Source organism: Callospermophilus lateralis, chromosome 8 (assembly GCF_048772815.1).
Source record: "Callospermophilus lateralis isolate mCalLat2 chromosome 8, mCalLat2.hap1, whole genome shotgun sequence".
In the NCBI taxonomy this organism is placed as follows: domain Eukaryota; kingdom Metazoa; phylum Chordata; class Mammalia; order Rodentia; family Sciuridae; genus Callospermophilus; species Callospermophilus lateralis.
This window is the reverse complement of record NC_135312.1, coordinates 3,862,457-3,885,650: the sequence shown is the minus strand read 5'-3', so window position 1 is coordinate 3,885,650 and position 23,194 is coordinate 3,862,457. Positions and strand designations below refer to the sequence as shown.

The 23,194-nt window shown below is 60.2% G+C and overlaps 1 protein-coding gene across 1 annotated transcript in view; it reads left to right on the top strand.

Moving 5' to 3' along the window:
* Positions 1-23,194, top strand: part of Sorcs2 (sortilin related VPS10 domain containing receptor 2) — a 291,097-nt gene that overhangs the window by 207,565 nt on the left and 60,338 nt on the right. The window contains exon 3 of the mRNA XM_077110199.1: positions 5,045-5,144. Within this exon, the coding sequence (XP_076966314.1) occupies positions 5,045-5,144 (100 nt within the window). The remainder of the gene's footprint in view (positions 1-5,044; positions 5,145-23,194) is intronic.

Here is a 23,194-nt window from a genome sequence, read left to right as displayed (position 1 = left end):
TTTACAAGTGAGTATGCACAAACACTCAGCAATTAGGCAGCCGGTTTGCAAAGAGCGATTTTCTGAGGGCGCCTGCCTCCCGCGTTTCCATCTGCCCCTCTTTAGACTCTGGGTTCTCTATTTTGATTTGAATGGATGGAGATGAGGTGACGGTGCTTGGACGGCAGGATGCGGGACAAGGACCTGGAGGCTGTGTGGTTGCTGAGAGCTGGGGGGTGCCGGGAGCCCAGGCCCAGGGGAGGGAGGCACATGGTCACTGGCAGGACGGTGGCAGGATGGTGGTGTCCTGCCACCCTTCCCTGCTTCCTCCCCTGTCGCTGTCCCCTTCCACTTGGCCTTCCTTGGGAAATAGATCCACTGAGCACCAGGGCTGTTGCTTGGGCATAATTAAACCCAACCCCTACCTTTCCAGTGGAAAACTGTAGCCCAGAGAGGACAACCTACCAGCCTGAAGTCACACAGCCTCCAGGTCTGGCACCCAGAGAACTTCCAAAGGAATCCAGCAAGCATTTACTGAGTGCCAGCTCTGTGCATAGCCTGGATAATCATGGTGACCACTGTCCTCACCCTGACCTGGTGATCTGTATGGGCTTTGGGGGCAAACAGCATTGGGCTTGGGCTTTGTCAGATGATCTTGTCTCCAACCTGCCTTTGACTGACGTGCTGGGTGCTGAGGCAGGTCACTCTCTATTTCCTGGACTTACCAAAGGCAGTAAATGACACTCCCTTTCCTTGCCGGGATCTGGGGTTCACCAAGAGGCAGTCCCAGCAGTCAGGGGGTGCAGCTCTAGTGCCATCCCGCCAGGCGCCCCTCCCCCCTCCCCCGGCCCACCTGGAACTGGGACAGGAGCTGATCAGGGGCATGGTGCCTCCATCACACCAGCAGCTGCTGACCTTCAGTCTCAGTGTCCATGCCCGGCTGGCAGCACCACTCCCTTGTACCCACCTGCATCCAGCTTCCACCCTGGTGCCCGGCAGATCCTGGCCACATGAAGGAGGGCTTGGAGGAGGGAGGCCCGTCCTGCTCACCAGGGTCACAGTGGCCCTCACTGTCTCTACAAGCTCCCCAGCTGGCTCCTTCTCTCTAGAGCAACGCTGCCCAAAGCTGGGCGCCTACCCCAGCTATCTCACCTGGGCGCCTACCCCAGCTATCTGCTCACCTGGGCGCCTTCTGCTCACCTGGGCGCCTTCTGCTCACCTGGGCGCCTTCACCTTGCCCAGGTCCCTTAGTGGCCCCGCTAGGGGGGAGCCCCTCCCTCCTGCCCTTGAGTCTTTCCTGGTTTTTTACCATCAGCCTTGGGCCCTTCCTGGGAGTCAGGCAGGGGACCCTGACCTGGGCTGTGTGTCCCTTTCTCCCTGTCTGCCTGCCTGTCCCCATTTCCCCTTGCCACATGGGAGCTGTCACAGGACTGGTGTGGACCCGTCTCTCAGGCTCCATGAAGCAGCTGCCCCCCGTGAGCTGACTGAAGTCAGGACCTCAGCATGTGGCCTCAGTGACACAGGGTCCCGGCGATGCCATCGGCTAAGGATGGGATGAGGTAGTTCTGGACAGAGGCTGGGCCTGTCAGTGTGGAGACAGGAGGGGTCTGCAGGTGAGCCACCACCAGCCGAGGACACCCAGAGCCACCAGGAGCTGGAAGAAGGACGTGGCCCTCGGGCACCTGGGCTCAGACTTCTGTCCCCGGAGCTGGGAGGGAACGTCTCTGTGGCTGGAAGCCCTGTGTGCTACTGTGTGGCGGCCTCGGGGACCTAGGCTCCGTGCGCCCCGGGCTCCCTGCCCTCTCCTGGGGAGGTCCCTCGAAGGCTGGCCCTGTGCTGACTCAGCCTCAAAACCCGCGCCCGGGGACAGTCAAGGGGTTTTGTTTGACTGGGTTTTGGTTTTGTTCTTTAGTGTTCTCTGAAGAAGGAGCTTTGCAGTTTGAGGTCATGGTCACATGAGCAGCACCAGCCATCCTCCTCTCCTGGAGGACATGACGCTGGGCGCTGTCCAATCTCCTCTTCTCCTGATCACCGCCTGCCTCTCTCAGCCTCTGTGCCACCACCTGCCCCTGGAGCACCCGAGGGAACCGCGTCTGCCCCCCATCACCACCGCCTCGGGGTCCCCATCCCGGGGACGAGGGCTTCCTGGGCTGAAGGCTGCTGCACTAGAGCTAAACGTGCTCCTGGGAGAAACAAGCCATCCACCCTCAGGACCCAGCTGTGTCCCCAGCACCCTGACCCGCAGGGCTCGTCCCCCAAAGCAGGCGATTGCCGGGCCTCCTCCAGGCCCTACAGGGAGCGCAGAGGCCACGCCGCGCTGCCGCTCGCTTTCCGGCCAGTGCTGTGGAGCGACTCTTCCTCACACAGGTGTCGTCCCTGCTGACTATCTATTCGCTTGAGAAACAGGTGGCGGAGGAAATAACGAGGTGACAGAAACCCTCAAGTTTCCCCAGGCTGGCTCTCAGTGGCCAGCCTCAGGAGGAACTGGACACCCTGGAGCTTTTGCTAGGGAATCTGAGGGCTGGGTCAGGTGGCCAGAGCCCTTGTGGGGCCTGCAAATTAAGGAGTGGTCATGGCCTTTTACATTGGTGGGGACCTCAGGGACTCCTGGTCCCAACCCCCAATGTTCCACATCTGTGTGGGCAGCCCAGGCCCCTGGGGCAGCGGGAACAGGACCAGCCCAGGCCCCCAGAGTTGCACGTGCCCCAGCATCTCCTGGCCATCTGGACATCAGCACCACGGCTCACTGTGGCGCACCGAGGCTGTCCCCTCCCACCTCTGCCTCTGTCTGTGTCTCTGGAACGCTGTGTTCATCCCTGCGGCTGCCATGACACAGTGCCACAAACCTGTGGCTTCAACAGCTGGGATTTTCTCAAGGTGCTGAGTCAGCAGCCTGAGACGGGGTCGGGGGGTAATGGGCTGGCTCCTTCTGGTGGGCTTCGCCCCTGCATGTCTGTTGGTCTCGGTTTCCTTCCTCTATGGCACTGTCATGTTGGCCTTAGGGCCCATTCTGGCCCACTCTGGCCACCTCTGAACCTGATTGCTTCCTCCAAGGCCCTATCTTCAATGTGGGCACGTTGACATGTTCCAGGTGGATGGCCCAGGACAAGTGCCAGTCCCCAGCCACGCACAGCCTCTCCCTTCCTCCTCAGGCCTCTGCCCTCAGGTCGCCTTATCCAAAGTCAGCTCAATGCCACTCCGTCTCTGAGACAGTCCCGCAGCCCCACCCAGCCGGCCCCCACCCTTTCCAGGCCTGGAGCACCCAGCCTGCTGTGTTCTGCCCTCCATTTGGCATCTACCCACCCCCCTCTGCCCCACCAGGAGGGAGGTTCCAGGGCAGCAGGGCCTGTGTCTCTGGCTCCCTGCTGCTGGCCACCTGAGCTGAGCGGCAAGGTGCCCTGGAGCAGCAGCTGTGAGCAGACTTCTCTGGCCCTCCTGGGCTTCGGGGAGGCAGGCTGGATCCTGGGGAGCCAGATCTGGGCTGAGGTGGTGGTCCTGGTGGGGGGCTGGGCAGAATCAATAGGCTTGTCTGGGAAAGCTGGGAGGGGAGGGGCCTGCGCCCAGAGGAGGCCCGCTGCGTGGAGCTCATAAACACAGCTATTTGTTTCTGCAGGGCTCTGGAATTTCCTGGGTCTCTGGATCGATCTTCTGCTAATGGGCCTCTTGCTCCCTCTTTTCAAAGAAAATCAATTCTCTGAGGTTTTGAGAGTAAATGTTCCCAGCTACACCTCCATGGGTGGGTGTGTCTTTGTTCTCTGCAGCCAGGTCATCACTGGGGAGGGCAGGACCAGCCAGAGGCCAGGTGGACATCCAGACCCCAGTGACCTGAGGAATTTCCCCTCCTGGGAAACCCTGGGAGCCAGAAGGCTGGGGTAGGGTGGGGGCTCCTCAACCCTGGGACCCCGAGGCCCATGAAGGATACGACCTCTGGGACATGTGGCTACTGGGTCACCAAGCCCAGAGGGAATAAACAGGGCCCGTCTTCCTGGACCCCGGGTTTCCCCGGAGGAGGGGGAGATGTGTCCATGAAGACAGGCCAAGGAGGCACTGTGGGGAGGAAGCTGAGCATCCGGGGTGTCTGCAGGCTCCTGGGAGACCCAGGGACAGGAGGGGAAATACCGGCCTTCTGCAGCTGCGGGCGCCCAGAGGCACTGCTGGCAGAGAGGTAGCCAGGGTGGAGTCGGCCCAGGCAGGCTGGGGTCTGAGGCAGGAGCTCTGATGCAGCTGGAGCCCACCCAACCCGCCATGCCCAGCACGTTGTGCAATTCCAGCCTCCTTTCAAGGGTGATCATGAGAGGCCCTAGTTTCAGAGCCTCTGGGACCTTGAGCCTCAACAGTACTGATTCCATGAGTTTCATTTGGTGGCTCCTGAACAACATCGGAGCTGGTCTTGGTGGCTTCTGTGGGACATTCCGCCTGCTCCGTCCACACCATAGCTGAGGAGGGCAGGCCTGGGATGGGAGGGCTTGCCCCTGCCAGGGGACTCCCAGGCTTTGCTGTGCCACCAGCCACAGTGCAGAGCTTCCCTGGGCTCCAGGTGGGGTGGCGACAGAGGGGGCTCCTGCAGGAGCTCAGGGTCCTGAGAGGGAAACAGATGGGCAGAGGGCACACTGGAGCCTCGGACAGTGGCAGATGGTCCCTGCACAAACAGAACCCCGGCCAGCATCAGGTGGGTTTGTGTCTGACTCTGTCAGGCAGAGAATGTCCCCTCTTGGACTCCTTTGGTCATCTGTGAGACGGACATGCTGACATCGTCTGTCAGGGCTCTGCAAGGCATCGAAGAGGTAGAAGACCCACAAGGGCCAGAACATCTCAGGCACCCCCAGGAGGAGGAGGCAGCCTGGGCTTTGGGATTTCTAACCCTAGCTCCAGACCTGGGATTCAGATAGAGCAAGTCCTCTGTCCTGAGGGAGCCCAGCGGGGGACACCCTGCTCCTGCAAGGTGGGGAGGGTGGCACTGTGTCTTCCCACCTGAGCTGGCACACGGCTGGAGCTGGATATGCTATGGGTTGATAAAGGCCACACCTGGAGGGTAGGTGCTGACGGCTGTCCCCTGTCCCACCAGGTCTTCGGATTTCGGGACGTCCTACACCAAGCTCACTCTCCAGCCTGGCGTTACCACCGTCGTTGACAACTTCTACATTTGCCCCACCAACAAGAGAAAGGTACGTGCTGGCCCTGTGGCCGATACCCAGGAGGCCTGTGCCGCTGGCGTCTCCTGCCTCTGGACAGGGGAGAATGACAGCTGTCTGCTCCCTGGCCCTTGCTGGTCGCCCTTCCCGGTTCTGCCTTCATCCCTTGCCATGAATATCCAGCCACCGGCCAGACCGCAGGAGGACTGTCTGGGCACATTGACCGTCTCCCCGCCCTGCAGGCGTACCCAGGAGGCACTGGGGAGGCTGGTAGCTGAGGTCGGCTGCTTCGCAGGGCGTCCTGGGGGCGTGTTGGTGGCTCTGAAGGGTTGCTGTGAGTCCAGGGTCCAGGTGGTCTCATCTCGGTTTTAAGCGCTGTTTGGTTGGTGAGCTTCCTGGCTCTGCTCTCTGGCTGGCAGCAGAGAGGGACGCTTGTCATTCAGAGGTCATCTACTTGCTGGCTTCCATGAGGAGAGCCTCTGAAAACACGTGGCTGCGTCCTGGCCCACTGGGGATCGGGGGAGCCCCCGGCACCCGCATGCTGACTCCACTCAGAGCAGCGGCTCAAGGTCCTGGGAGGAGCCTGGGACAGAGCAGGGTTCGAGTCCCAGCTCACCTTTCTGTGCCTCAGTTTCCTCATCAGGAAATGGGGTGCAACCCACCACCTGCCCAGAGAATCTGGGACCAGACACCTGGAGCCCCACAAGTGCTCAGCATCAGGCCAGTACCTGGGCTCCCACGGCTGCTCGAGGGGTCAGGGCCTGTCCCACCGAGGAAGGGGCCTTGTGGACTGGCTGGTGGTGCCACCAAGGGCACCGTGGGTTCTGTGGGCCACATGGAGGCAGACACAGGGGGCTCAGAGGAACGGGCGGGGTCTGTAGAGGCCGAAGGCCCCAGGTGGGGGCGGTTAACGGAGGACAGAGAGCAGCAGAGGTGGCTGCGGGCTCCAGGTGGTGGCAGTGGGGTTCTACGGGACACACCCTGCTCTCTGGAGAGCCCTCCTGCCCGAGCTCTCTCTCCGCCTCTGCTGCCGTGAAGCTTCCTGACAGGGAGCAGCGCTATGGGGTGGAGGGCGCTGCAGGGCGCAGGGCCTTGCCCTGGGCGCCTCTCTGGGGTGTTAGTGGCCCTGGCCCCTTCCTGGACACCTGGGGGCTTCGTACTCCACCCACAAGGACCCGAGGAAGCAGGTGTTACCATCCCATTTTCCAGGGCATGAGTTGAGGTTGGGGGTGGGTCTCGTGCAGTCACAGGGTCGGGAGGCCCCCCACCTCATTCTGCCCCTCAGGGGGGCTCTTCCAGGCCCAGAGTGGACCCGAGGCCTCTGCCTGCAGGAGAGCCGAGCACCTGGAAGGGGCAGGGTCCATTCTCTGCTGTCAAACTGGGGCTGCTGCGATCTGAATGGGAAGCCAAGGAAAGCCTTTGGGGGCTCGTGCTGAGTACCCCCAGACTCCAGCCGGCAGTGGGCCACGTCCCCATCCCAGCAGCTTCCTACAGTCTTTGTCTGTTCAGCCACCCTGGTCCTGGTGACCTTCGCTGGGGCTGCTGTCCTGTCCACACACACCCCCAAAAGAGGAGACTGGCCATCTGATCACCAGCCGGGATGGTCCACGGGTGCCTGGGAAGGGACGGTGGCTCAGGACCAGCCGCACAGGCTGTGCTATGTTTGGAACTGAGGGGGGCAGAGACGATGGTGGCAGTGAGGGAACCAAGACAATCTCTGAGCCGGAGGTTGGAGAAGGGCTCACGGGGAGGCTGGCTGGGGCCAGCGAGGTAACAGACCTGCTCCTGCGTGGAGCAGCCTGGGGACATGGCTGGCTCCCTGACCCGTAAAGTAGGTGGCCAGAAAGTTAATGGGACAGTGAGCAGGGCTGATGGGCCACCGTCAGCCTGGGGGCAGAGCTCCAGGGAGGACTGGCTCCTTCTGCAGGTGACTTGGGGGCAGGAAAATGGCCACAGGATGCATTTTTTAAAGCAAACAAGACCTTCTGGCTAGCAGTGCCTGAGACGTCACTGGACACTTCTCAGAGCCAGGGTGACTGGACTTTTCTCCTGGTGACCTTGCTGGGGGTGGAAGGCTGTATCTGATGAGGCCCCATGTCCAGCAGGGGGTGCAGCCAGCGCTGGAGGGGTGCAGGGCATGTGTCCACACTGTATATGCTACCCGCCCGATAGTCCCTTGGTGGTTGCCTCAGTTATCAGATTGCCTGTCATGGTGCTGCAGTGCGGTGTTCAAATGACCCTTATTTTAGTTAATTATGGCCCCAAAGCACAGGATGCTGGAAGCTCAGCTTTGCCCAACAGAAGCTGTAAAGTGCTTCCTTTACAGCTGAATGGTTACCATAGAGTTGTACTTATGGAAAAAACAGTTTGCACAGGGCTCGGTACTTCTGAGGTCTCAGGCATCCACTGAGGGTCTTGGAAAATAACTCCACGGATAATGGGAGGACTCCATCTGCTTGGCGCTGTGAGGCTGTGCTCACAGAGTTCTGCCTGCAACTGGGGCTTGCAGGGGTGGGAGTGGGGGTTTTAAATGCATGTAGAGGCCGAAAAACCACAGTCACCTCCCGGGGGAAATGAATTTGAAACCATTAAGGTAGAGGAAGACACGGGGGACTGGGCCAGGCAAACATCCAAAGGTGGGGTGCAGCCTGTGGGCAGCTCAGTGGTGCACAGTCCCCGGGATTTATCAGAGCTCAGGGACGCAGGGCAGTGGGAGGGCAGAGGACAGCAGAGGCCCTTCCTGCAGGAGTTTCAGTGTAACATAAACTAAAACACCCTTCATCACTGCACTGGTTGATGGACTCACTCGCGGTCTCCTGATTCCTTCAGCCACCCGCTGGTGCCGGTTCCTAGTGTGCCAGGTCTGGGCCACAGTGGTGGGGTGTGACTCGGGGTTGCCTGGACGAGGATGCTCAGGAAGCTGGGACATTGTCCCAGATCACCCAACTGGCAGGTAGAGAAAGTCATTTATTGACGCACTGTGATTGGTCTAGAGTAAGGATTTGAACCCAGGTCTGCCAGACCTGGGCACCCTTGGCACACTCTGGGATCACTGGGCTTCCCAGCAGCCAAGTTACAGGCAGCCAGTGGGGCGTCCTCCGTCCATGTGAGCCACCCAGCCCGGCCGGGGTATGGGGTTGGAAACTGGCATCCACTGAGAGTGACCTGACCACATGCCGGGTCAGCCTGTGGCCTGCAGAGCTGTGCAGGCTGTGCCGCTTGTGTCTGCTCTGGCCTCAGTTTCCCCGTCGGAGATGACGGTTCTCCAAGCTCCTCCCAGCTCCAACATCCGGGCACCTGTGGGCAGAGCAGCCGCTGGGAATCTGACTGTTCTGACCCCACCTCGACCACCTCCTCTGCAGGAGGTGGGTGGAGTCTTCAATCTCTCTCTTCATACCTGTCCCCACCCCCTTGGCAGATGTGGTAGGGCTTGGCGCATGCTGGACTGCAGCAGGGTCCAGTTTGTAGCCCACAGGAGCAGGCTGAGGACTGACTAGAAACAGGGGTGAGCTGGGTGGACAGTATGACCTTCTGGAAAGCGTAAAGGTCAGGGGCCCAGACCCATCTGTCAGAACCTCTACTGAGTGGGGAGAATAAGAAAAGGGGCCAAAGGTAATACTCCCCCTGCCAGAAGGGCCGTTCCCTGCAGGGCGCCTGCCTGGGCCTGTGCCATCTGCGTCCACCTCCCGTGTTGTTGGGTAACGATGGATTTGCAGGCAAATGCAAGGACTATTAGAAGTCCATTTAGCAGCAATTACAGGCAGAGCCTCACTTTACGGCTTCTTAGGAGACCACTTTGCAACCTGTCTTAGGAAATGAATTCCCTTTTATTTTAGTCTTACCTGCAGTCTGGTCCAAGCTCTCAGCCTTGGCGTCCCAGCCAGGGCCTGTGCTGTTGTCATGGAGTGACCCAGGACCCCTGGGGGGCCCTGGCCATCCCCTCCCGCAGTGCTAGAAGTTGGTGCATTAGCCCTGGGCTGAGAGCGCGATTCCACTGCAGCCCCAGGGCAGCCGCCAAGCCACAGGGGGGTGAGGGCACTGCCTGGGATGGAGCTGCTGCCAAGTGTCACGTTCCCTGAGGGAAAGGCACAGGCCAGGAGCTGCCCGCGAGCCCCTGCTGTCCCACATTCAGGCAGCATGGTGCCCCCTGCTCCACGGGCCCCTCCTCTGTTCCTCAGCCTGCTCCAGGTCTGCCTGTGCCGCAGGCTTCACTGTGGGGAACTTCAGCCGCCTGGCCTCCCTGGCCTCCGGGGCTCTTTTGTGTCCACCTGGGTAGGACGCTCTGGCTCGGGGATCACTTCCCTTCCCCTCCTGCACTCTCCCTTCTCCCCTTGGACCTGCCCTATCCTGCGAATTGGCCAACTGTTCTCCAGCAACCACGTCTCCCTGGTCGGTGGCCCCACCTTCTCTGGGGGGAGGGCTCCTGTCCCGAAAATAGCTGACCTCTTGACCCCACAGGCTTCCTTTTCTTCCTCGCCAACAGCCAGAGCAGCCCAGGCCCTGTGCTCTGACTGGGAGGGCACCCAGAGCAGCCCAGGTTCAGGTCCAGGCTGGAGCTGCAGCCTGGGGTCACCCCAACCCTGAGTGAGCCTTGAGAGCCCAGGACCTCTCCAGGGAGCCTGTGGGAGCGTCCTCAGCAGCGCCTGGTCTTGATTCTCCTCGGCTGCCTCAGTGCACGCGTGGCCAGATGGTCCTGCTGTGAGATCCTTCTTCCCAAGCGTTTGATTGGCATTTCCCTGTCCAGAGCCCAGCCACCAGGAAGGCCTGAGGGACGGAGGAGAGCAGCCAAGGGGGGCCCTGAGCCTCAGAGTCCTGGGTGTGGAATGGGATTCACTCCATTGCCCATGTCAGGTTGTGCTGGGGATCAGAGGGGACAACGTGTGATCTAGTGCAGCGCCTGGCCCTGGCGGCTAGACCAAGTGCCAACGGGAGCCAGGAAACCCACCGCAAGGAACTCTAAGAGCCTAAGCCCATGTGTGTGACCTGCAGTAGTGACCACACCGCCCCTGTGTGTCTTCCCCTGGACTTGCCCGGGCAGCGCCCCGGGCTGTGTGCCTGAGAAACAACCCATCCTCTCCAGCCCCTGGAGGACCCACCGAGTCCTGGTAAACGGGAAATGAGTTTGATGCACATTGAACTCAGGCAGTGAGGAGAGAAGTGCATACACCTGGCGTGGGCTGTTGCGGGCTGGCACCCAGCGCCTGTGTCTGGGCTCCTGTGTGGCACCCTGCATGAAGCCTTGCACAGGCGGTGCCTCACTGGGCAGACCCCAGGACCTTGGGCTGTCCACAACACCAGAAACCACTTGGAGGGGCCCCTGGTCACACCCTCGTGGTGCCTGCTCCACTGACCCAGGCGTGGCTGGCGTGGGTGCCATTCTCTGGTCTGGGAGGGGAGCAGGCCTCACTGGTTTCCGTTCTGCAGTTGGTGTTTGGCCACCCGGTAGTGCTCAGGCTGCAGCTGGAGCTGCTGCGCTAGCTATGGAGGCCACACTTGGTGACGCTCTCCAGGCAGGGTGCAGGCGGGTCCCAGGCTTCCACAGGACAACAGTGCACTGGGGAGCCCTGAGCAGGCCTGTCTCATGGGTGGGGGCTTGTGGGGTGTCCAGGGCTCCTGGTTGGCCCCGCTGAGGAGTGCCGAGGCGGCCAGCTCTCCTCTGAGTGCTTGGCCATTCTCTCTGAGCAGCGGGGTCAGGGCCATCTGGGATGTAGCTCCCCTCCCCTTGGCCTCGGGGGGGATTCAGAGTTCAAAGGCCACATTTTGGGAAACTGTCCTAGACCAGAAGCAGGCAGGGGCAGCAGGAGTAGGGAGGGGACAGCGAAAATGGTTCCCTGTTAGCCACAGGTCATCGTCAGAGAGGGCGGGAGAGGCAGAAGCAGGGTTCCCAGCGAGGCGCTCTCCTGGGCTAGTCAAAGGTGGGGGCTGCTGTCTCCTGGAGATGGTCCCGAATTTGGTCCTCTCCAAAATAAGACCAGAATACAAAGCTACCTGGAGCTCCTGGGCGGCCCCCATGGCCTCAGGGAGCCCTGTCCTCGTCCCCCAGTGCCCTGTGCCTCCTGTGGGGACCTACTATGGACCAGGTGCTAAACTCAGCTGGTGGCTCCTTACCAGTAGGGGCTGGAGAGAGTGAGGGCAGGACCTGGGAGTGACAGGGAGCTGCCCAAGGGCCCAGGAGCATCCCCAAGATGCTGACCATGGCCACCATGTTAAGAGACTCTTGGCTGCTCAGTGGCCGACCCAAGGTCCAGCCAGGAAGGGGCAGGGGTGGCCAGTGGAATTTGGATCCAGATCTCCTTGGGGCCTCACCCACATATCCCCATGGCACCAGCTGACCCTGGGTCACTGCCAGGCCTGGCGGTCCTGCCACCCCACCTCCCAGTCTTCCAGATTCCGCTTCCTTAGGAGGCCTTCCCAGGCTCACCTCCCTCCCCTAACCCCAGACCAGCTCAGGGCCGACTGCGGGGCTTTCTGCTCTTTCCCGCCCCACAGAGCAGCCTGCAGCCTGCACAGGTGTCTGTCTGCTGTCCCCAGTCTTCTGTACCTGGGAAGTACCAGGGAGGAGCTATGACTCTCCTGCCCTTGCCTCTGCCCAGCCCTTGGCCTTGAGTCTGACACCTCATTTTGACCACAGGAAGGTGTGCATGGACACACTGACCACAGCAGCCATCAGTGGACCTAATCTAAAGTGTGATGGCCTACGCTCGGCCTGTTTATTTCAGCTGGACACCTGTCTGTGGGGTCTGCTCTGGTCAGTTAACCATGTCCTGCTCTCCTCATCTGTAGTAAGGTAGGATTACACTTCTTCATGCAAAAGATAGTAATTTTCATTCTAAAGGCGTTACCTCCAGGTACATTCCTTGCTTAGCATTCCTGGGACAAAAGATGGAAACCCAAAGGTGACACATCTGGCCACGTGGTTCCCCAAAGTTACTTCTGTCCTCAGTGGAGAGGCTGCTCCAACCGCCATTCATCCAGAAAACACAGGCGGCTCCGAGTCCTTCCCTGGGCTCCGCTCCACCGCTGAGCCCGTGGGTGAGGAGCCCTGGGGCTATCCAGTCCCCTTTCCCTGGAAGCCCAGCTGACTCCAGGAGATCACCCACCCACCTGTCCAGGGTGGGTCCTTCCTGCCCGTCACTAAGTTCATGATGCAACTGAAGACAGGTGGGCGGCTGAGTGCTGACCCACTGCGTTTGGGGGGTTATTATCCTGACAGGGCCAGGTCAGCGAGGTGACTCACTAGCAAGGCAAGGAACGATGTCTCTGGAGCTGGCTGTCACCTTCCCATTTCAGACTGTCCCAGCCACAGTCAGTAGGGAGAGGAAAACTTCATGCAGGTTCCAATGCCACAGACCTGAGCCACAGACGCTCATGGCCTCCTGTGCTGAAGGGGCAGAGAGGGAGAGGACCCTGGATGGCAGCCTGTTTTGACAGCCAGCCCTCAGAGTGGATGCTCGTTTCCTGTTGCTGCTGTAACAAGTCACCAAGAGGCCTGACTCAGCACAGTCCCATTATACTGTTCTGGAGGCCACAAGCCACGGGCAAGTCTCAGGCAGCTGAGAGCCAGGAATCAGCAGGGGCCTGTGGCTGCCGTGGGTGGGGCTGCCTGTGGGGCTTGTGTCTCCCCCGTCCACCCCTGGCTGTGCTTTCTCCTACGGGCCTTTAGTGTACCCATCTCATTTCCAGCTGGGGCTCTGTTTATTGCACCAACCTATATAGTGGCCACCAGGGAGAGGCCCTGGCCTTTCCTGTCAGGATTTCTCCAGACAGGGCCTTTGTTCCCAGAAGTTTGTCCAAGCTTATTGCTTTCCACGGGAAAATACGCTGGAGCTATTTTAAAGAATGTGACTGACGTTCTAAGGGTGAGTGACTGTGACGTGCTCATCTGCATCTCTCAGCACGTCCGCCCCCTCCAGCCTGATGACCCTCAGGGAAGGCCCGCTTTTGTCAGTGTGACCCTCAGGCTGGTGCTCGGTGGGGCCCGTCCTTCTGATCTGGCCCTGCAGGTGTTCACGGGGTCCTGCTCTGGCTCAGCGGGGGTTCCTTTGTACCCCTGAGACCTAGGGGCCAGTCCAGGATCCTGTACAGAGAAACTTAAAGTTCAGGAAGACCGACAGCCCAGGGCTGGTCGGGTGTGCTGGTCAGGGGCGGCCCAGGGCTGTGGCAGGCAGAGAGGCCTTGGCCCAGCCCTGAGCCAGGCCCATGGAGCAGCCCAGAGCCCACCGAGGGGGCCAAGTCTGCTCCCCTCATGAGCCCGGTGTCAGGGGTGGGTGGGGTGTTGGCCACATCCGCCCGCACCCTGGAGCCCCTGCATCTCTGTCCTCAGCGACCACGGCGGCCCCCAGCCGGCCTTCCCAGCAGACGACATCTGTTATTTTAAAGACCTAATGGGTGCCTCCTGGGCTGGGGCGCAAATGGTGAAAGGAGCCTGTGATTAGGTGTGTGAATAAACTGTGATACACAAATAACGGCACCGCAGCGTCACTCGGGTGTAAGAGAATAATGACACTGATTACGCTCTGTGATGGGCGCTCCCCACCCTGGGCGCTCCTGATGGTGGCAGGCGCCGCGTCGGTGCTCCACACAGGTGATAAATGGATACCTGAGGACATGGCTGCGAACTGAATTCTAATTGTCACGTAATTAGAGAGCAATTAAATAGTTATCTGTCCCACATAAATTAGCTATTCGATGTCCTCCAAGTCCGGCTGAATTTCAATAACACATGTCTGTCTCCCCCTCTGACACGGAAACGTGTGCTCTGAGTTGAGATGGGCAGGAGGGCCGTGGTCTCCGGGCTCCCTGGTGACATCCCTGGGCCTTCAAACCTGAGCGTTGGCTACTTTCCTGGTAGTGGCCAGAAGGTGAGTGTGCCCACGGAGGCCTCACAGCCTCCTGGGGGCAAAGAGGAGAACCCTGCCCTAAAACCCGGACCTCCACGGCCAGCACGGCCTAAGCCCTGATTCCTCCCACAAAGCGGCTGAGGCCCTGCCCCCAGCTGCCCCAAGGCCCTGCTAAACCGACCATGGATTGGAGCTCAGATGGGCCCCTGGAGCAAAGACAGAGGCCTTGCTAGAAGTCGAGTCTGTCCACCAGGTGGAAAGCCCACTGGTTAGAACAGCCCTGCCCACCTGCAGGAGGCTGGGACAGCACCGTGGTCACTCTACGCTGCACCAGTGGGGGACTCTCCCACCGTCCCTGCTCCAGACTGTCCGGCAGCTTGTCAATTTCACCTGCCTGCCCCCACCCCCCGCCGCCAAATTGCAGTATTTGTACCACCTCAAGGTCAAGAAATGGACATGGAGGAAGCAGAAGCAGCCCGTGTCCTGCTGTGCGGGGCCTCACTGGGGTCAGTGGTGTGGGTGAAGGATGGGGGGCTGGGAAAATGAACAGAAATGAATGGCCACTCTAGAGGGGGGCAAAGCCAGGAAGGGGACAGTGGGGGGAGAGCCATCCTAAGACAGGGCAAAGGTCAACGCAGGACAGAGAGCCACTGTGGAAGCTCGGACACTCAGGAGGGACGCACAGGGAGAGCAGAAAGTGACTGGAGGACAGTGAGGCAGCGTCCCCGAGGAAGGGGCTCTCGAGGCCAAGTGGACAGTGAGGAGGGAGAGGCTGAGCAGGGAAGGCCAGCGGGCCCCAGGCGCTCCTAGGGGACAGCCCAGAGCTGCTGGACCAGAGCAGCCCTCGGGGTGGGTGAGGCAGGGGTGCAGTGACGCAAAGCCCCTCCAAGCTGATCCTCAGGCTCTGGGTGTTTTCTGTAATTATTAGGAAAAATCTTCCTCAAAGAAACAAGTTCTGTCTCAAAGAGTAAGAATCAGGTCATCACAACTGCATTTCCAGGATCAGACTTTGAAATGTCAGAATGGATTCCAGGGCCTGCAGACAGGTGAGAGAGGTCTGTCTCAGAACTTTATACCCAGCTAAGCCGTCCTTCGCAGGGTGAGACACGGCACCTGCAGCTGGGAGAGCGTCACCCATTAGATGCCAGGGGCCTGGCTTGAAAAGAAGATGCCTTGAGGACCCTACCAGGGAGGGGCGAGGCCCCAGTGGGAGAAGGTGAGAGGGTGAGGAGTGCTGGGCAGCAGCCCGGCAGGGGGCAAGGCAGACATGTCCTGGAAGGGCCAGGAAGGAGCACCCTGACTGGGTGGGCAGGTGTGGGGGAGCAGAGACGTGCCGAACTCCTCTCCTGGTCTGGGGGGGACAAAGGCCACCCCTTCATTCCTTACGTTAGTCATTGGAAAAGTGCACATGGAGGAATATTTTTCGAAACTTCAATGATCTTTCGTTCTTCAATCAGAGTGCTGATCATTTTTCACATAAAGAGCCATGCGGGAGGGGACCAGCACACAAGGCAACTAGCACGTGCCCAGCCTGAGTGTCTAGGAAACACAGTAATGGACGTCAGACAGCCTCACCGACCGCCACGAGGAGACACTGAGTCCATGACCTTGACCTTCCAAGGGACAGCCCTGACCACAACTCCACACGGTCTTCTCCTTACTGAACACCCGCAGCCCTACCCCAGCACCCTACTCCCATCCAAGAACACTATCCCACAAGGTGGCTCTAGAGCTGGACACCCAGCATTAAGGCATCCAGTACCGCCAACAAATCCAGCAACCACTTTGACCACGTTGAGGCCAGATGTTTGGAATCCGTGAAGGTAACGATGAAGGCGTTCTCTGTTCAGCACACTCTGATCCTGCAGAGGCACAGGATGCTTGCTAGAAAACACGAATGCTGCTTTGATTGGCAGTAAGCCCAGAAGCCCAGAGGGAGGACGTTTCCCCAGGAAAAATGCTGCATGGACCCGTCCCTTGAAAGCCGGCCACATCAAGGAAAATGGAAGGGCCACCACACACAGGACCCACCAAGGAGCCCAGTGGCTCCAGGTAGAGCGGTGCACAGGGCATCCCCTCCAGCTGCTCAGGAAGAGGCCCGGGCTGGGGCTGGGGCCTGTGGGCCCAGGGCTGGGGCTCAGGCACCGGTGCCCAGCAGTCAGCTCAGGCCTGGAGTGTGCCCTGGCTCAGGGGCTCAGTGGGCTTGGCACTTGGCCACTCTCACGGGGATGGGAGCGCTATGGTCTGGCCAGGGGCCTTGCTCGGGCCTCTCTCTGGAAACTGGAGTTCAGTTCTAAAATGACCTCCAAAGCCCCCTTCAGGGTGAGCACTCCCTCTGTGTGAGAGTGATGCTGATTGCATGAGATGGACCATTCCAGAACCCCAGGCTGTGTGAGCCTGTCACTATTAAAATGTCTCTTTTTAATGACCACGTCCCCAAGAAGTGGTTAGGTGCAGTTCCTCCAAAATTGCCTGCGAATGACTTAGAGCAGGCAGCGTTCCGATGGCACTTCCTAGTAGGGACCTTTTCCAGGGACACCCCCAGCCACAGCTCCCACCTATGGATCAGAGCCCGTGGGGCCCAGAGGAGAGGATCAGGGTGCCCCATGCCAGCCTACGCAGGGAGGAGCCACCCAGAGCAGAACCGGCTCAGCGGTGCCTCTGAGGACCTCTCCACCTGGCACACTTACCACGAGTCCCAGAGCTCACTGTCCATCCCCCACCCACCCATCCACGCGCCCGTTTTGGCACCCATCCACCATCTGTCCATCCTGCCATTCATCTCTCCATGCTTACGTCCGTCCATCTGTCCACTCACCCATCCACCTATTCACCTGTCCATTCTTACACCCATCTATCCACCCATCGTTCATCTACTATCCATCAGTCTCTGTCCACCCATTCATTGTTCCTTTCATCTCTCTCCATCTATCCATCCATCCTTGCGTCCATCCCCCCACCTGTCCTTCTGTCCTTGCACCCCCACCCCTTCACTCACTGCACACGCACCAGTGGCTCCACCGAGAGGCTCTCTGCTCCGTGGGGAGACAAGAATGTCGGAAAGCACAAGGAGATTGTTGTCACGTTGCCAATGCACCCCGTGGGGGCAGGGAGAGGGCACTTGGATCTCTTTGCTCAATTAGTCAAACTTGGAAAGTGCCTCACCCTTTGCCTCGTCGCTCTGTCACGGTGATCTTGGCTCCATCCACTTAGGGAAGGGATCAAACGACTTCTCACATCTGAGCCTTGATTGCTTCGTCTGCGAATCGGGGCTGGTGTGTCCCCCCCTCCCCGACTTCTGGCTATTTGAGATCCAGTGACGTGAGAGTGAGAGAAGACTTCAGACGACCTTGTTCTTCACGGGCTGCAAGGGCCCAGCACGCCAGGGTCACTGTCCCCACCACAATGGTTAAGCAGACAGATTAATAACCAGTGGAGACAGAGAAGGGATCAGCTGCTGCGGGCTAGATTCTGTCACCATAATGACAACCACTGCTTCAGCCAATGGACATGCACCACACGCTTCCCCCAGCCAGCACCCCAGAAAGACTCGGCCTACGTACCGGCCATCTGCTTCGCAGATGCCACTAGGAGCAGCACCTGGGGGCCCGGTCCTAGGGAAGGGGCAGTGGTTTGGATGGAGACTCAGCCTCACCCCTGTGTGAGTCCCTCCTTGCGGGTGGGAGGGCTCTGGGAGTGCAGTGACCGGCGAGGGCAAGGAGAGCGGCCCTGTGCACGCTCCCGCACCCGGGGCTTCTGCGGGTGTCTTTCACACTCCACCACCTGAGGCAGGTGAGGGAAACGCAGCTCCATGAAGTGACACAGAGAAGACAAGGGACAGACTCGGTGCAGCCAGGCTGGACCCACAGCAAGTCCTCCAAGGCTCCTGCCATGTGAGAGGAGGAGGGGCCCCAGCACCCGGCACTGCTTGCCCTGTCCCCAGGGCTGATTTGGGGTCCTGTTCTAGCCCAAGGTGACCAGAGACACTTACACAGGAGTGGGATGAACAGCCACCTCCATCTGGGAAGTGACCCCGTCAGCTCAGGCTTTCTTGATGTGGCTCTAATGACATTTGGGACAGGAGTCCTGTGTTGGGGCTGTCCTGTGCACTGAAGGGTGTTCAGCAGCACCCCTGGGTACTAAGCACTGATGCCAGCCACGCCCCACCCCAGGGTGACAGAAACACCCCAGACGGGGCCAGGCCTCAGGTTTGAGCTGCTGCTGTGGGAGGGGCCAGGATGACTGTGCTTGTGCAGGTGACGGGGACTCTCCGCTGTCGACGGGAGACCCAGCCCTCAGAGCGGAGCTCCGGGGAGTGCCAGTCCCTGGCCACTGACCCTGAGTTTTGATGCTAACAGGAATGATTCATTCCTGCTGCCCAAGCCGACGTGAGGTGCCAGGCCCGTGCTGGCACGTGGGCACCCAAGCCCTGCACTCGCCACCAGTGCCGTGGGTGAGTAGGGACACACGGTGCCCCCAGCAGACTTTGGTCTGGCCCAGGATGCTTTGGCCGACACCTGCCCACACGCCCGTGCCAGCCCCGTGCCTCGCCTGGGCCTCTCGCCCTGGGCCTCTGGCTTTGTCCCTGGAGCTGTCCCCTGAGGTCCTTGGCCCACCTTCCCAGGCCCGACCCCAGGTCTCCTCTTCCCTGTGCCCTCCCTGCCTGGCCTCTGACCCCCAGATGGGCCTCGGCGCTCCTGCCCCTCTACGCTTTCCTCCTCCACTTCCTCCGCACCCTGTCCCCTCCTGGTAACTGAGGCCTGGAGCTGTCCCCGTAGGGCCCTCTGCCACCTCCTGCTACATCTGCTTTGTGCTTGGAGCTCATCTCTGTGCCCTCCTACAAGGGGGCCTGGTCTCTGTGCCTAAGCAGTGCCCTGGCTTCCTGCATGGTTCTGTTCAGGCCCCTGCAGCCCCCAGGAGTGCCACACAGAGCCCACCAGCCTGGCTGACCCAGTGGAAGGCTAGGCCTGGCTCAGCTCTGTGGTCCCCAGTGCCGAGGGCTGGTGGACACCACCCTGCACCACGGTAGGGGACTGACTGTGACGTGGCATGACAAGGGGAGATGGAGGGTGTGCCAGTGCCCCCCTAAGAACTCCTGTGGGCCTCCAGGGAGCAGGTGGGGTGGGCGTCCCTGGGCAGGCTGAGGCCCAGCAGAGGGACCTGGGAGGCTCCCGGGAATGGTGCCACCACGTACCTGGGTGGGGGGATCAGGGCCCTCCAGCCGCCTGCCCTACACACCTGGTGCAGGGGAGGGAGAGGGCAGCTACAGGGTATGGAGATGAAGGGCCTGGGTTCAGCCCTGTGTGGCCACCTACCCGCTGTGAGGTCTGGGCTAGTCCCCTCCCTCTCTGAGCCACAGCCTCCCCTCCTATGAGACAGGGGAAGAATGGCACCGCTCCTGCCAGGCTCAGCCCTGTGCATGTGCCCGCTCCACCCCAGAGTGTCCACCTCTGTCCTCATGCCCACTGGCCAGGCGTGACTGGCAGCCATGTTGCAGGGTGGGGGTAGCTGTGACACTGGGACTTCATGCCCTGCCATCTGGCTGGGCAGCAGGAGGGGTCAACCTGTGCTGTCTTTAGGCATGTGTCGGGGACACCCAGCTGAACCCAGGGCAGGGCTGCTGTGGGGGCCATGGCTGGAGTCCTGGAGAGATGATGATCTGAACAGGTGTCTTCATGGCTCAGGCGCGCAGGACAGTGCTGGTGGCCAGCCCGCTGCGACGGCTGAGGTCACCTTCATGGTTATGCTTGTTCTTCTGCTCGTCCTGCATGGTGGCCGTCCCAGGCCTGTGGTCTTTATTTACTCGGCTCCTGTGAGCCGTGGGCAGGGGAGGCGGAGGCAGGGATCTGCACCGGAGGCCATCTCTGCGCTCTGTGGCCCGAGGCAGCCGGCGGGGGGAGGAAGGCACAGAGGAACGGTCTTCCTGGTGGCCTGAGTGGTTGACCCCGGCTGTCCCTTCAGGGGGGAGGTGGCACTGAGCGCCCCTCCTGTGAGCTCGCAGGAAGAGTCGAGGAGAGGGGCACATCTGGTCCCCGGGACCGTAACAGAGTGCACACGGGCGCCGAGGGCTCTTCCCGCCACACCCCAGGTCAGCCAAGTTCAGAGGACGGTACAGACGGCGAGCCCGGGCGCCAGGCCGCTCAGCTCGGCCCTGGTGTGACGGTTCCTGGCTCTCCCCAGCCTCTGCAGAGGGCCAGGGTCCTGGCACGACTCCTCACTGGTCGGCTGTGGATCCTCTGCAGACGGTTCCCTGAGGCCGTTGGCATCATGATCTGAGACCGCACTTCGCCATCGGCAGGGGCTTGCGGTTGGGGCCAGCCTGGAGCTGGACACCGGGAGCCTGCCCAGCTCTCAGGAGGGGAGCCTTCTGCTGGTGGCCTCCAGGAGCGGCTGCTGACTTGGGGGGTCCACGGGTCATGGGTGGTGGTTTGGGCGGCCCCGACCCTGTAGTGCTGCGCCTGTGAATCTCACCCCTGCCCAAAGCCTCAGCCAATCACGGCCAGCAGCTTGTGTCCTCCCCTCCGGGTCTGCAGGGCCCTGTGCAGTGGGACTGGCCAGCATGGGGCCTCGGGACTCTATTCACAGCTGCCTGATAGTCATTTCATCGTCAGGGCCTCCAGTGCCTGGAACAAGGGCTCTGTGTCAGTCTAGGACAAACTTCAGGCCAGGAGTTCTGAGGACCCCCTGCAGAGGGGGGCATGAAGTCCAGGTCAGTAAGTTTCTAGAGGACATAGTTGTCTGAGGAGGTGCTGGTGGCACAATTATCAGTTGCTTTCAATCGATCGCCACAGACTCGAAATTGTACTTCGTCACCCCTGTAATGGTATTAGGGTAAAAAGGGGTCAGTGCTCTGAAACAGCCCAAGAAAGCACGTGGCCTGATCTGCGGAGGTCACGAGACAGGGCTGGCTGGGAGAGTCCGAGACGGACGACAGATGCAAAGGCCCTGGGGCCCAGGAGATTAATGGCCAGAATAGAGGCAGAGCATGGCTGGGGTAGCGGCTGTGCAGGCCAGGAGGAAGGATGGGGCTGGAGTGGGCCTGGGCAGTGGCTTCGTAAGATTGTCACCGATAGTGAGTTTAGGTTTTCCTCAAAAGCAGGGGTCACCAAATTTTCTGTAAAGGGTCAGATAGTCAATACTCTAGGCTAGATGGGCCACCGGCCGTCTCTGTTGTGAATTCTACTTCATTTTTGTTTGATTTTGTTTGTTTGGGATTGTTTCGCTATTTAGCCTGCCGCAGTGTCCTGTGGTTGCTGTAGCACAGAACTGCAAACCACGTGACTTGAAATGTCAGAAATCCAGCCCTGGAAGCCAGAGCCAGGGATCCCTCACTGCCTCCCCCGCTGAAGCTCCCCGCTGGCACGCCATAGCTCCTTGGGACTAGGGCCGCAACCCCCCATCTCTGCCTCCATCTTCATGTGGCCTTCTTTGTGTGTGCTTGTGCCCAAACGTGCTCTTCTTAGAAGGACTCAGTCATTGGACTTAGGCCCCAGACAACCTCCTCTTCACCAGCCACATCTGCAAAGACCCTGTTCCCAGATAAAGTCACATTCTGAGGTTGGTAGACATGGACACGGGGTGGACACTATCTAACCAGGGCACCCTGCTTTAACAACATCAGAGACTTTCCCAGCCATATAAAAATCCATGCTGGGCCAGGCCCGGTGGCACAGGCCTGTCCTCCCAGTGGCTCAGGAAGCCGAGGCAGGAGGATCACAAGTTCAAGGCCAGCCTCAGCAACTTAGCGAGGTCCTGAGCAGTGTAGCAAGACCCTGTCTCAAAATACAAAAGGGCTGGGGTTGTGACTCAGTAGTTAAGTACCCCTGGGTTTAATCCCTGATACAAAAAAAAAAAAAAAAATCCATGCTGGCATGGGAGGAGTCGCCTGACCCTGGTCAGAAGGACAATGCTGTGGTGGACGTGCCCTCGGCGTTGGCCTGGGGTCTGGGTGGGGCTGCGAGTGGGGGGGAGGGGAGATGGTCGGATGGACAGATGCACAGAGGCCCTCTCTTGCTCTGTTCGGAGAGACTGCAAACTGTCCCTAGGCGCCGCGGTGTGCAGAGCTGCTCCCAGGCCTGGTGACTCAGTAGCCCCGGCCATCAACGGCAGCTCCTAGAAATGATGTCCTTCGTTTGTCGTCTCCTGGAAATTAGCTGATGTTGGGGGAGAGAGAGAGACTTTCCTGGGCAGGTCTGTTCTGCAGCCGGTCCCCGCTATTGCAACTGCCTACCATTCTCCTACCAAGCAGGCGGCTTCGGGGTCTTGTCTGCTACCTGGCCCCTCCCCTTCCCACTAAGTGGTCATCATGGACGAATGAGAGAAGGGGTCTCAGAGCCCCATGTGGAGAGGGCAGTCTGACCACCGACCCTCCTGGGATCACCTGCCTTGGCCAGGTGTCCTCTGCCTCTGCTCACCTGCCCCACCCACGCGGCCCTCGCTGCCCGCCCTGCCCAGTCCAGGGGGCTCAGTCCTGCAGGTTTGCAGAGTGCGTTCCTTCCCCTCCTCACACAGCAGAGGGTCCCGGTGTCCTCTGGTGCACTTACCGTCCCAGAAGCCACAGCAGTGTGGACGCAGAGGCTGCTACTTCTGACTATCGCTAAGCAACCTACGTGGGAACAATTCAGCTAAAGTGTAAACAACCCAATTCCAGGGAAATGGTACTTGTCAGAATTACTTTGTAAAACGTAAAATGTCAGATTAATTTATTTGATAACATGCTCTTTGCTTTTCCCACACCGGGTGTCTGCCCTGACATAGAAGCCAGAGAAACGGTGCGAGATGGTGGCTTGCGCCTGGGCGGGGGGCTGGTGTGGCCTCTCCCAGCCTCTCAGAACCCGGTGGCTCTGGTGGGGCCATGCAGCTACAGAGCTGGCCATTGGCCCATGGTGGGATGTAGGTGGAGGTGCCTCCTTCGGGGCATACTCCCTGTAGGGCCGCAGGGAGGCTCCCTCCGCCTCCGCCTCCCGGTGGACTGCTGGCCTCCCTGCAGTCCCTGCGGTAGGCTGGCCTCCCTCTGCCCACGGCTTTCTCCTGTGTGCGTGTCTAGGTCAAAAATCATTTTCCACGGGGACAGCAGAGCCGTCAGGATAGGGCCACCCCAATGGCCATTTTAACTGGACCACCCCTGTAAGGACTCTCCCTCCCCATGAGGGGGCTGTCTGTGGAGGCAGAGGCTAGGACTTTGATGGCGGGTTTGGGCGCCACTGTTGGCCTCTGGACAGGAAGCCACGTTCCCGCTCCCAT